The 13,648-nt window shown below is 36.4% G+C and overlaps 2 protein-coding genes across 2 annotated transcripts in view; one reads left to right on the forward strand and one right to left on the reverse strand.

Annotated features, from left to right (window-relative positions):
• Window positions 1-5,525, forward strand: part of LOC139982599 (4-galactosyl-N-acetylglucosaminide 3-alpha-L-fucosyltransferase 9-like) — a 6,459-nt gene extending 934 nt beyond the window's left edge. Inside the window, exons 3-4 of the mRNA XM_071995534.1 lie at window positions 1,905-2,271; window positions 2,884-5,525. Of these exons, the coding sequence (XP_071851635.1) occupies window positions 1,905-2,271; window positions 2,884-3,643 (1,127 nt within the window). The 3' untranslated portion in view covers window positions 3,644-5,525. The remainder of the gene's footprint in view (window positions 1-1,904; window positions 2,272-2,883) is intronic.
• Window positions 5,526-5,667: 142 nt separating this feature from the next.
• LOC139982543 (uncharacterized) overlaps window positions 5,668-13,648 on the reverse strand; it is a 42,102-nt gene continuing 34,121 nt past the window's right edge. Inside the window, exons 10-16 of the mRNA XM_071995439.1 lie at window positions 13,503-13,574; window positions 13,072-13,143; window positions 12,376-12,447; window positions 11,760-11,831; window positions 9,902-9,973; window positions 8,854-8,925; window positions 5,668-8,330 (exon numbers count right to left, since the gene is read on the reverse strand). Of these exons, the coding sequence (XP_071851540.1) occupies window positions 7,121-8,330; window positions 8,854-8,925; window positions 9,902-9,973; window positions 11,760-11,831; window positions 12,376-12,447; window positions 13,072-13,143; window positions 13,503-13,574 (1,642 nt within the window). The 3' untranslated portion in view covers window positions 5,668-7,120. The remainder of the gene's footprint in view (window positions 8,331-8,853; window positions 8,926-9,901; window positions 9,974-11,759; window positions 11,832-12,375; window positions 12,448-13,071; window positions 13,144-13,502; window positions 13,575-13,648) is intronic.

The following is a 13,648-nucleotide window of genomic DNA, read 5'->3' on the forward strand; positions in this document are numbered from 1 at the left end:
CCATTCCGACTTGCGGTGACTGTCAATGATAATATTGACGTAGTAGTATAGCTCCAACACATGTGTATGCAATGAGTATCACTCAACCAAGATTGAGTGGAATTATACAGTTACAGTCTCGTGTTGCTTGCTTAATTTATTGGGAAAGATATTCCTCATATACCTCCACGTCCTCGCCCTACCCACCAGCACAATGACACACGAACACAATGTGGATGTCTTAAGAGCAAAGTCATTTATTGTTATGCCTGATGCATATGCTTTCTTTATGCCTATAAGTGACATATAATGAACATAATTGCAAATATAAGTCTTCGACGTTTAGAAAGCTCTTCCAAAATTGGGCCTTGCTCTAAGTTACCTATACCTGTTAATAACTACTAAAATCGGATCGATCAAAACATGCGATAAGCATGGCCATTCGGAGAGTATTCCGAAATGGCTGGTACAGGGCTGGGTCGCTGGGAAACAGGGTCTCACCAGTTGAGTAACTTCAAACCTCATAGTAACCCGGCTGCTACACCAGCTGAAAGGTTATACAGTATTATGGTAGTCACTATTGCAAAACACAAACACGAAAATGAGGTTCGTGAACAAGACGATGACCATCACCAAAATTGTAAACATGAAAATGTACACAAACGAAACCATGACATCACAATGCATTTACCACCATGAACAACATCACCAAAACGACCCCAAAACCACTAAAAAATACACAAATACGAATGGGAACAGATTGTGCATGACAAGATCATGTTCAAAAGCAAAAGTGCGAACACACACAAATGCGAACACACACAGACACCAAAACTATTTTTCATAACCGAGACCACTATAAAGAAAAACAAACGCGAACAAGAACAAGAACCGATGACGATCTCCGGGACTGTAGACAATGTTGTTAGCGGAAGCACATTTCTTGGTAGAAGTAACTTTTGTTGCCACGATTTTTTCATTGACGATACTTACACTTAGATATATACTTTCTTCTAATGCGTTGAGGTTAGGACTAAAGCTATATATTATCATGAAGTGATATTATACCATATTCAAGTTCATATCAAAATCCTGCAAGGTCTTTAATCCAAGTTTGCACTTTTGACCTTCAAGTTTTCCCCCGTTAATTGCCACGGTGTCCAAATAAGAAAAAATACATTAATAATTACTGGGTCCATTTCCGACGGTCTAGTTTAGGAGCCCGTATTTTCAGACAAAGAAAAACATAACTAATACTTATGACCGCGTGTTGCTTTTTTTTCTCACTCATGATTGGTTTAGTCATTGATAAATTTGCTGAATGTTATTGATGTTCCGAAGTAGATAATATTGAACCAACCATGGATCAGATGCCCCATAACGCGAGACTTTTCAACTTCTGCGTAGTTATTATATAGGAAAATTAGTTCTAGAAAGGAATCACCCAGTACGCACGATCAGTAGTTTATGACCAAATAATTTACACCTATTTAATGTTTCCAATCAATATCTTGAGGTAATTTAACTCCGTTTAATTGAACTATTAATTGTCCCAAAGAGGATAATTCAACAGAACGTTTGAATAATTTATTTGAGTGGAGTTTTTTTGGAGCTAGGCTTTCGAATAAACTATCAAATAATTTTCCCCGGGGACAACGATAGTACCATCCCTACCGAGCTACCGGCGATATTTACCACATTACAATATAACCATTCTGCGTTTTCAACAACAGGCCAACAACGTACTCCCTTTTGTTTTGTTTACTTTTTCTTGTAAACACAATGGGGGTGTTTTATATAAAAACCTACACGTAGGACAAATTTTTTTACATATTTAAGACATTGAGACAATGGTCTTCCTATATTTCAGCCTGATGTGGTACATGATGTTAATATAGAATTTCTTGTGTCTGTGTCATTAACAGGTTCTGCTCTTTCAACGAGGACGAAAAGTTTTGTTGTTGTAGTTTTATGCAGTTCCATGATATGCTATCTTGCAACGAAGAGCGAACGATCCCTTAATTTTATGGACGCAGCGAAACGAATAAAGTACCATAGAATACCAATCGTCAACGGAACTCAAACCTTTCGAGCCCCTCTTCTTCCTAATTGTTCAAAGCAAATCCAGTACTGGGGAGGGCCAACATTTAATCTACGGGATGGTAAATACTACTGTCCAGACATCAATTGCTCTGTATCCTTCACATCTCAGCGAAGCTTTTCTGTCTCGAAGAAGAGTCACGTGATTATACTTCATCATCTTGGAAATTGGAATATTTTAGATTTCAAAAGGTTTGGAAATATTTAGTTGCCCTTTATTCATTGAATGTGAAAATTACACATTTACACATTTCTTAGTCACTGGGTTACTTGGCTTTTTATTACAGTTTGGAAAATTGCATCGTTGCACAAAGTACTGTATTTCCGACTAGATTATGACATTGATGTGGTTACTTATTACTTCATTGGTATGTTATATGTTATCTATAGTAGTCATGTGAGTGTTCGTTGAACTGTGTCATCTGCCATGTTCCTTCTTAAAACTTGTAGTAAAAAAGGCTTTTTTCGGAACTTTGTTCTGCTGCTGTCCTTAGACGTCGTAGAACAGGAATAGACATTCAAATGATCAGTGTTGGGAATCATGTCCCTTTTCTGTTCTTCGCGATGTCACACACTCAGTGTACTATTCTACGTTTCGGGGTATAAGTAAAGTAATATAGCATTAAGACAAAGATACCCTTGAGTTATTGATTAAGGACGATACTTCAGTGCATTTCGAAGTAGTTACTTGTATATAGTTCTAATACAAACACAATAGTTGAAAACAATATCTACCTTCGATACTACAGTATGTCCTTCAATATTTGTACAAAGTTAACAGTCTTTTCCCACTCTTTTAAACAGGGCTCGTTCTACTGGTCAGATACTCGCTTACATGACACGTGAAAGTCCACCACTGAGTTTTAGATCAAAGGACCTCAGTGCTTTTGATTGGACCATAACATATCGCTCTTCGTCTGATTTTCCAATTCCATACGGTGTTCTGAAGAAGTCAAAAAGTACTTTTGGACCAAACAAAAATTGGGCTGAAGGTAAAACCAAACTCGCCGCTTGGTTCGGTTCCAATTGCGACCGCATGTCTTGGCCAAGAACTACATTTGTCAAAAACCTAAGTCAATTTATTAACATTGACATGTTTGGTAAGTGTGGGAACTTAGTCTGTAGTGATAGGACTTGCTTGAAGAAAATCTCTGATTACAAATTTTATCTTGCTTTGGAAAATCATTTATGTGGCGACTATATCACAGAAAAGATGTGGAGAAACGCCTTTCAGAATGATGCGATACCGGTGGTGTACGGTGCTACAAAAAGTGATTACGAGAAAGTTGCACCAAAGAATTCATTTATTCATGTTAATGATTTTCTTAATATGTCATCACTTGCTTCATATCTGAAAGTTCTGGACGTTAACGATACTTTGTATAACTCATTCTTCGAGTGGAGAAATGAATCGGATGTAGAATGGATGCATGAGGGTGAAGTCATTACTGCGGACACATTGTGTTCGATGGTGAAAAAATTGGTAACTGAGTCTTCATCGGCAAAAGACACTACATCATGGTTAAACTCATGCTTTAAAGCGCCTTTGCCTAGACCAGTATAATTGGATTCAGCTTAAATCGAAGGTGCCGAGGGGAGGGGGTGGCAATTATTTTTGCTAATGAGACACATAATAAGACAATGATTAAATTTCATACTTAACATAATGAACATCACAACAAGTACAAAGAGACGATCGAAGGAAACGCTTTTATTTAAATGTATTAGTATTGTAGTGCGCATGCGCGCCACAATATTGGGATTAATAGCCCGCTACACCATCTACATGACTGGGTGGGGAATGTCAGCTGAACATACGCTCTTCATAGCAATCTCAAATTCAATGGTTGGCTACGCAGGAAAAAATCAAGACTCAGATTTGCAAAGAATTGTGGCGGCGAACAGTTATTTCTGCACATGTAAATATAATAGATCTCTTTGAGTAACAAACTCCCTCAAAACAATACGTACAATTCTCTAGTTTTGTTCGTTATTCTCGAATTGAGCAAGAGAGATAACATTTGAACTGATTTCAGTTAACCACATCCTGCAATAAAGTTGCAAGCAACAAATGTTAAGCGTATTTTTCCGTAACGACTCGGCGTTATCTGTACTACTTCAGCTCTTGCAACATAGGCACTTGTAACGTTATTATTGTGGCAAGTGGCATCATATACTATGGCTGTGTATGGTATATGTTACGTGTTTTGGAAAATGATAAACCAGGGCCAGGAAATCGACCAAGCAGTTTTTAATAGACCGGAGGGTGTTACATTTGCAATGACTATAGACCAGCACGTTTTCGTTAGATTAATCGTCCATTAGGCATTCATTGCAAACCTCCGTATGTTCGCAAAATTTCGCTCACTAGGCGACGATAAAGTTACGTTAACATGTTGTTCAATTTGACCAATCAGTGTCCATGGTTCTGTGTATTCTCTGTCATGTCCGAAACAAGAGTGACTCGTGATTGGCAGTTTGGTTGTGATGGTTTTAGTCATCATTTCTTTGTTTATATTACAGGCAAGTGATTTCTAGCTACTAGTATACTGTTTATAAACATTACACAATACAGCCTAGCTTTGGTCAACGTTTAAGGACCAAACGCCGAACTGGCTTATTCGTGACCGAAATAACTTCAAAATGGTTGCAGTAACAAAGACCCATCAATTGAGTAACTTTGACCTTCACCACGCACTTCAGTTACACGTCTTTGTATATACGAATACAATTGTTCTAGTTTTATATATATATATTTAAGCATTTGTCAACTTCCATATTGAAATAACAATAAACATATAACATAACCTGATTGCTCATCAACAAAATAGAGGATTAAATAGTTTTCAATCTTCCAAATCAACATAGAAACACATTCTTAAAATAAGCATAAACTACGTATATGATATTTACAATTTAATCAAATGGCTTGCATTCGCAATCGATAAAGCCTTAATTACCTACAGATTTCGCCATCTATAAATTATTTCAGTACAATGAAAGTTTAATTGTCTACGTCTTAGGGATGGTCGTCAACGTTATTTGACAAATAGAAATAGTATAAATATATGATGTGTATAGGTTTAATAGAAATGTAACGTCTTTGAAGGAAATTCGGATCACCTTTGTCAAGGTTTTGTTTTACTAATGCATGTCTGCTCCTATATAAATGGTTATATATATATTGTTTAAAATGGTCTTTTCTGGTGTTAACTTTTTCGAGCCGGCCTTTGTTTAAAAGGACGTCATATTTTGTTGTGCTCTTACCAAGATTTACTTATCTTCACTCCATTTTAATGATTAATTTATTTGTGCAAACATTTTCGTAATGTAAGACTTTTTAAAGCTGGACTCAGATATTACAGTTCAGAAATCCGAAAGCCTGAAATATTTTCTAACATTCAGTTAATTACTATTGAATACACAACTTAGAAGAAAAAAATTATTTCCTCTTTTAGTGTATACTGATCATTTTCATACCACGTGGTACCCGTGATTTACTTTTTCAAACCTTTTATACTCTCACGTCCACAAGGAATTATTCTTTTTTTTTTTTTATTCTTCTTTTGATAGACGTTGTTTTTGATATTTGTTTTTGCTTGTCCATTGCCTCAAGTAACATCAATCTGTGAATTACCTGACATGTTCTTCTGAGAATCAATTAATGATTATATGATATTAAGTTTTTGAATTTGATCATCCAATCACAGTACAGTCTAATTGGTTTGGTTTCGAAATTTGCTTTCTTATATAATTCCAAAAAGACCAAAACTAGGATAGGTAATTAGATCATGAAATAATACACTAATCTTGTGGATAGTTGTTTCATAATTTCCTTAAGACACTTTCAAACATTCACATTCCATTTCTCAACCATATCACTTAAACACGAAACATATACGTCGTTCTGTAAAGTTAACTAAATGAAGTATAAAAAATGGAAAGGTGAGGCAAAAATGACCAAGTCGCTTATAACTTTCGTTAACTTTCCTTAATTGTTATATGTAAATCATTCACTAAATAAGTACCTATACTTTTACCGGCTTTGATGTTATTCATCTGTTTATTTACCTTTTGGTGTATGTTGGTAACGTCTAGCAATCATGGTTTAAAGCTAACTAATGCTAGCTATTACAGAACATATCAAATTCACAAGACACTGGTAACATATTAACATCATATATGGAACATTGAAGAACACTGCAATTACACATTGATTATTACATGACACAAATATAGTTCAATCGTTGCGATAAAGTATAACATAACGTATACTATCTAAGTTAGACATGTTTGTGGTTACAATAATTGTTTATCGTTTACATCCAATACAGAATACTTTGTGGTTCACAATTGTCTGTGTGGGATTAATTGATCACATGACCTTCATGTTGCATAATCAAAAATATATATTATTCTGTCTTAGTATTTTAATGTTCCTCAGATGTAACAAATATGTGGGCCAAACGCACACTCTCAACCCCACTCCCCTCCCCCCCCCCCAAGAAAAAGACTAAACAACACTCCTTTACTTATGATAAGCTTATGATGGTAAAGAGTTACCAGTTAAGTATAACAAACTAACATATACCTATGAAATTAAAAATTATAATTCCATTACTTCATTAAAGTAAGTAGGGTTGTAATACCACTTTATAAATCCTTACTCGCAATTTAATTCTCTCGTTTTTACTTTTGTACAGTCAGCCATGAATAGGTTGCTACAATAATATCCGTTTGACCTTTCTTTGCCTCCTTTACCTTTATGTAGAGTATGAACTGATAGTACGGAACGCGAAATGCGAAAGCACATATTGCTGAATAAACGGTTATTGACACCAAACATCATATCATTGTATTCTTTTACTCTGCTGAACCAATGTTTTTGTCAAAGTAATATCAGAAAGTTCTATATAAACATGAGAGGCATGAGAGCAACAGTGTCGTGTAAAACAGCAACACTGAGTTACGTAACAGTTCACATTTCTCAGAAATGGTGTTCTTCTTCCACTCCTATACTCTTGGCGTTCCATGTAATAATTCATATTGTTTCACCCTCTGTAGGTTTTGTGTATGAGTGTGAATTGCCGCTATTACATTCATAATCCCTGCCATTAGACCGAAATACGTTCTTAAGTCTCGCGAGAGACAGCATAGGCTGTTGAATATTATTAGTTTGCTCTCCATTACTGATAGTGCTCGCGGTCGACCGTTTAGAACTCTTTAGTGAAGAAAATGTGAATATGAAAGGATTAACAGCAGAATTAATTGGTAGGATGAATATAACAATCCAAGCATAGAGGGCAACTGGGATTTCGACACTACCGTGGGATATGATACCTAAGATAATGATTGGCACCCAACAGAGCATATCAGTGCCTACTATTAATGACATTCGTAGGGCCATCGTCACCTCCTGGTTCGCCGTCTCATTCCGTTGAGAGAGCCGGGCAGACTTCCGTACAGAGATAAACATAGCGATGTAGCAGACTGCAATTAAAATAACACATATCGTATTGAAGTAAATAAACAAAAACCGAGAATATATCCATCCCTGACGCTCTTCGGATTCTACAAACTCAAATCTGTAACCAGAAAGGTCGTCCTGAATCCACCGTGTACTTAATTCCTTAGCGTCGGTTACTAAGGGTAACCCTAAGCAAACGTCAGAGAGACCATAAAAGCCATCGAGTTTATCGGCTAGGAGTACGGGCGTCAAAGCTAAGACCGTAGCTACGAACCATACCACCGCAACAGCAATGTAGGCTGACGTTGAATGGAAGTGTACTTTACCAAAAGGAAACACAACGCAGAGGAATCTATCCAGAGTTACTATTGTCAGGATGAGAACAGACGCAATGCTGGATAATACTCCGATGAATCCAATGGTTTTACAAATAGCACCGTCTCTCCATTCCTTCGAATGTAGGAAGTAATCAGAGCCAAACCTAGCATCAGATATTGCAAGAATGAACAGATATAACCCCATAAGTAGATCTGCGAAAGCTAGATTTGAAATAAATCTATTTTGAATATTAGCTGGATTAACACCACGAATTCTTCTTTTGTTGGTAACGCGCATGATGAGTACTATAAAGTTTCCAACCAATGCGCACAACGATACTATCCATGCGCTCGCGCGCAGAAGTGGAGTACGAAATATCCCTTCACAGGTAGCGAAAGCTGACGGCGGTGTGTTGCACTCTGTGTCCGGGCTTAGGAGACAACAAATTCCAAAATTATCTGCAACTCTGTATATATGAAAATGAAGCAGAAATAAAACATATTTTGATATGGAAGTAGCCTACGCCAATAACGAAGCATTCGTGAATCAAAAAATAACAAGGACTTAACAAAGGTTCGTTTGGGTGTTCTGGTTTGTGTGCGTGTGCGTGTGTGTGTTTTTCAAGGTGAAAATACACGGGAAAAGATTACTTAATGCACAACATTAGTTTATTGGCTACGTGGCAGACCATTCCATCATTCCAAATTGTAATTCTATTCCACTTATAAATTTAGAAATAACCGTATAGACATCAGCACTCATTATTTTCAGCCCGGCGTCATCATAAATATAGCCTTAAATTAGCATTCCAGAGAATTAACATATTTTAAGCTGAATATCCTGAAAACTGTAAAATGTGACTTGTGTTATCCAAGACTTAATCCGACATGAAGTAAATATATGCCGTCGCCTTGAGGTAATGAAGTAATAGTCAAGTGCTTTTAAATAGTCACCACAATAAAAAACGAATGTGCCTGGTTTCTACTTACAAGAGTTGCAGAGATTGAAGTCCGTTTGTTATGTCTTTATCGTGAATCTGTAAATCTGTCGACTGGATTAACCTGATGAAAGTAAAGATTAGAGGAAATTAAAGATACATCATAGCAACATTAATGCCTTCAAATGGATTGTATGTATATATAGGTTAGCCCCAAAGATAGCATATCTCACTGGATTTTTTAACCTACGAAAAGATGACAGAGGTTGCACGGCAGTTTTTGCAAAAAAAAAGTGAAAAGGAATTATTCTCTTTAGAAGGCATTTGACGTATTAATGGTAGAGGGAACAGTTTAAGATAGCAGGACTTTTACAAGGTACATTCTGGCATCAGTAGCCAGATTAAAATCTAAATCTAATGCGAGATTAAAAAATGTTTCAAAATCTATCAAAATCAACTAAGAGAGCTGTTTTAAATCGTCTTAACAACTTTTATTAGCAAATTTTCGAAAACTATATAGACTGACAATTTATTAGCTAGGTGATAAGCTCCTGATAGTTGGGATTTGATCTCAACATTAGGAATTGTCATGGAGTGGAATGAAGCAAAGTGTAACGAATCGACGAGGGGAATGGGTCAGAAATAGCCTTTCAGCACCTCTCGTCGTCACTATATCACAATACCCGGCAAGAATTAAAGGTCTGAACAGCGATATACCAGTTATTGTACCGCACGTCGTATACCTACCTATATGTACCAGTGTATTGACAAGAAGATGAACTTTGTCAATGCAAAACCAGAAGAGTAATACTGCCAAGTTGAGCACGAAATGAAACAGAAACCTACCAAGTTCCACACTATCATTGTTAGTACGTATCTTTTCACCAAAGCATAAATGTTATAATTGTTATTATTATGTTAAGCTCTAAGAGAAATTATTTCATAGTTTATTTGGCGCTAATATAAAAATTATGTATTATTATTATTATTATTATTATTATTATTATTATTATTATTATTATTATTATTATTATTATTATTATTATTATTATTATTATTATTATTATTAATATTTGACCAGGCGTTCTTAATATACTTACAGTGTTTCCAGACTCTCAATAGATGTAAAAGCACCCGGTTCGATGACAACCAATGGATTGCCGCTTAGATCACTATCAGGAAATAATATCAAAAATGTTACCAATGACGATTTTCGTTGTCCAGTCTTAGATGCGCGGCATGTATAGCTAAATTATAATATGACAATGACCTGTAAGAGCATCTAGTGAAGGTAAGTTCCTCTGTTCATCAGCATAATTTCCATTTCATTGACTGATCGAGAAATTGTATAGCTAAGGCAGAGCATAAACACCAGAAAAGGAAACTTTGTTTCACCATCTACACTCATAAGTATTTGAAGAAAATTCTTCCAAGATAAAGCATGTTCACGAAAACCAAAACAAATTCCCTGCTTTCATATACGCTCATCTTACACTGGGACTGTAAACATATGGTAATGACGGTGTAATGTCTAGTCCAGTACAACCATTCCTGTATCTTAGTAAACTGGTAGAGAAAAGTCAACCAAGATAAATAACGTCTGGCCACGACAACCAATCCAAGGACATTGTATAAAGATACATTCCCAGACCTAGTGTGCATGTTACACTGGGACTGTGGCCACGTGGTCATGACGGTGTTATGTCTAGTCCAGTACAACCATTCCTGTATCTTAGTATGTAAACTGGTAGAGAAAAGTCAACCAAGATATATAACGGTCACGACGGTGTTACGTCTAGTGCAGGAACCAGGGTGCCTTCATCTAATTAGTAACACTTTTCAAGAACAATCACCCAAGATAGAAACCAGCCTAAAGAATCGAACCAACTTTACTGAACTGATGCACTCTCAGTCCTATAGCAATCTTACACGTGGAGTGTGATCACGTGATCACGACTGCGTTATAACTAGTGAATGAAAGATACAAAACACAGATAGGCCTAGCCTACTACACTTCGTCTTAGCCAACTGACGGAGACACTCTCGGATATACCGTTTGCACGAGAACTAGCCTTGTTCGGTAACAATGTCACATATTTCAAGCTGTTTGGATTTAAGTTCTCATTTGGAATGGGGGGGGGGGCCGGGGGATGCCAATCATATTGCGTGACGAGATGACTTTTCAACTTAATAATAGTAATGTTAAAATGGAAACATGAATCAGCAAAACGTAATCAATAATTTTGTTTCACACTCTAAATACTTTCTTTCTATAAACAAATTTGCCCTTTCAACTACACTCATATCAACTCAGTTCATCATTCAAATGATACACATAACTAACTACAAGCGACACGGTCGTTTGTATATGGTATAGGTATGTCTCTATATATTGCATGGTCAAAGATAGTGGGAAAGTGAAAATAAAGTTATATAAGGGAGCAGGGGATAGGAGCCAGGCGGGGGCACTGGGGACATGTGCCCCGACCCCCTTATTTTCAAAAATAGCAAATGTACCATACTGGCAAATAAAATGCGCCCTTTTGATGAAGAACTGTCTTTTGGATATCTTAAGCCTTTGTTAATTTTAATATTTTATTTTAATTATTTATTTTTAGTCTGTACATGCTATTTTTAAACTGGCATCCCATATCTTTTTTGTTGCAGCTCATTCTACTAGCATATTATTCTATACTGTACAGAAGTAGGTTGATAGGGTCACGTGCACCATAATAGTATTGATAGCATACCAACACATATATATATATTTAAGTGATATGGCCGGTGTGTATCGGTTTATAGCATAACGAGTGGTGGTTGTGGAATGAGAAAGCGCCCCTCTGACGTTGTGCCCCCCCCCCCCCCCGCACTTTTTTGAAGCTTCCTATACCCCCCTGTAAGGAAGTATTAAATCTACTAGGTGTGAACTGAATTAAATATGACGGTATTTAAACTCACATGTACTGTAACTTTGGTAAGTGTTGGAATGCCGTATCCTGAATAGAAGTCAGTTTATTGAACGTTAAATGGCTGTCGGTGCAAAAAGAAAAGAGAACGTGAGATAGTCTGCATATGTTCCGCATGACTGAATAGGCAGTATAACGCTCCAGTGCAACTATACTACAATATGGCTGTACATATACATGGTACGTTATTTATACTGTGCAGATATCAAACCTGAATTATGTACAACCTGATGAAATTGACAATAGTGCATTGCATCGGCATCATCGTTTCATATCAAATGACTTCACAACAGTAAGGGGTCCGTTTACTTTTTGCTGAACTTTATCTTGTAACAATGTTGTTCCATGTGGTTGGTCTATACAGATGCGGTGGGACGGGTGCAACTCTGACGGGCAAAGGGACATGTGACTTTGATTTAAGAGGGAGGGGGGGGGGGTATATCACAAAATCACCTTCAGTCATCATTATCACCATTATTATTATTATTATTATTATTATTATTATTATTATTATTATTATTATTATTATTATTATTATTATTATTATTATTATTATTATTATTATTATTATTGTTATATCAAGGTGTCGTTATATTCACGTTACTTACATGTATTTCAAGTTTTCCAAACCTGAGAATGTTGAGGCGTTTAAAACGATGAGATTATTATTTTCCAGGTTCCTGTTTAAGAACAAACCAGAGTAGAAAAATGTACTACGGATCGATGAACTTCACATTTCAACACAATTTCTTCTCTCCATGCTTTGGGTCAACCTGATATGTATATCGTTCATTGCACGGTCACTCGTGACCTATCATCCTTATCATGCCTTATCATGCATTAGGCATGCTGGCCGTTTTTTTTTTTCTTATCGTATGCTAGCCTCAACTGAGCTCCATTGTCGACGAAAGTCCACGCTTCCTATATAAACTATTGACTATGTGAATTAATTCATGAGCATGTCTAATGTTATCTCTGTCAAGTTTTTGGTTTGTCATATTTTTACTTTGTTGACCTTTTAATGACCTCATATATGTGACCTTTGATTAAATCATATCCCCCCCCCCCAAGAAATACAATTTTCGTATGTTCAATCAAGTTGCCTCCATATGTCATTTCCAGATATGTTCAACGTATCATATAGCTTTGGGATACCATGGTTCCAATCGCATATCACTAGTATATCTATACAATCGCACGTAATACAAATACACGCAACACGTGCTTGTACACACCACACTGTTACTATACCAGCAAAATTTCTAATTTTTCTGCTGATAGGAGAAGCAATCCATAATACTTACAAATCCTGTAAATTGGTTAAATTTTCGAAAACGTTGTCTTCGATGTAGGTGATTCTGTTATCCTGTAAATTCCTAAAATATTATAACGAAAAAATTGTGAAAGAAAAATATTCTTCGATTCCTGATCAGTGTATGCAAATTGCAACCTTTTCTCGATAATTGTAACGTTATTGGTAAATGAAGGGCAAATGGATGTTTTTGTTTGCTATGGACCTATGCCCAGGGACGTCGAGAGCCATGGTGCACACGGGAGCAAATTTATTAAAAGGTCTTCTCAATCGTCAACTATAACAGCGAGAATACATTTATTCTTTTCTAATGTTTCACTGGATCTCCTAACTGACCAGGCACCGACTCTGTCCGTATCTCCTGGCCCTCGCACCTGCACTTATCTCATTGTGCATGCATTGTGACATATCGCTGAAACTTACAGATGGTGGAGTTTTGTCATGCCATAGAATATTCCTTCTCTTAATATTTGTATCTTGTTGCCCTTAAGAGACCTGTTGAAAAAAATGATATGAAATAAGTAAATTACTCAATAGTGAACATCCCACATCTATCTGAACACCTGTTA

This window comes from Apostichopus japonicus, chromosome 2 (assembly GCF_037975245.1).
Source record: "Apostichopus japonicus isolate 1M-3 chromosome 2, ASM3797524v1, whole genome shotgun sequence".
NCBI lineage: Eukaryota > Metazoa > Echinodermata > Holothuroidea > Aspidochirotida > Stichopodidae > Apostichopus > Apostichopus japonicus.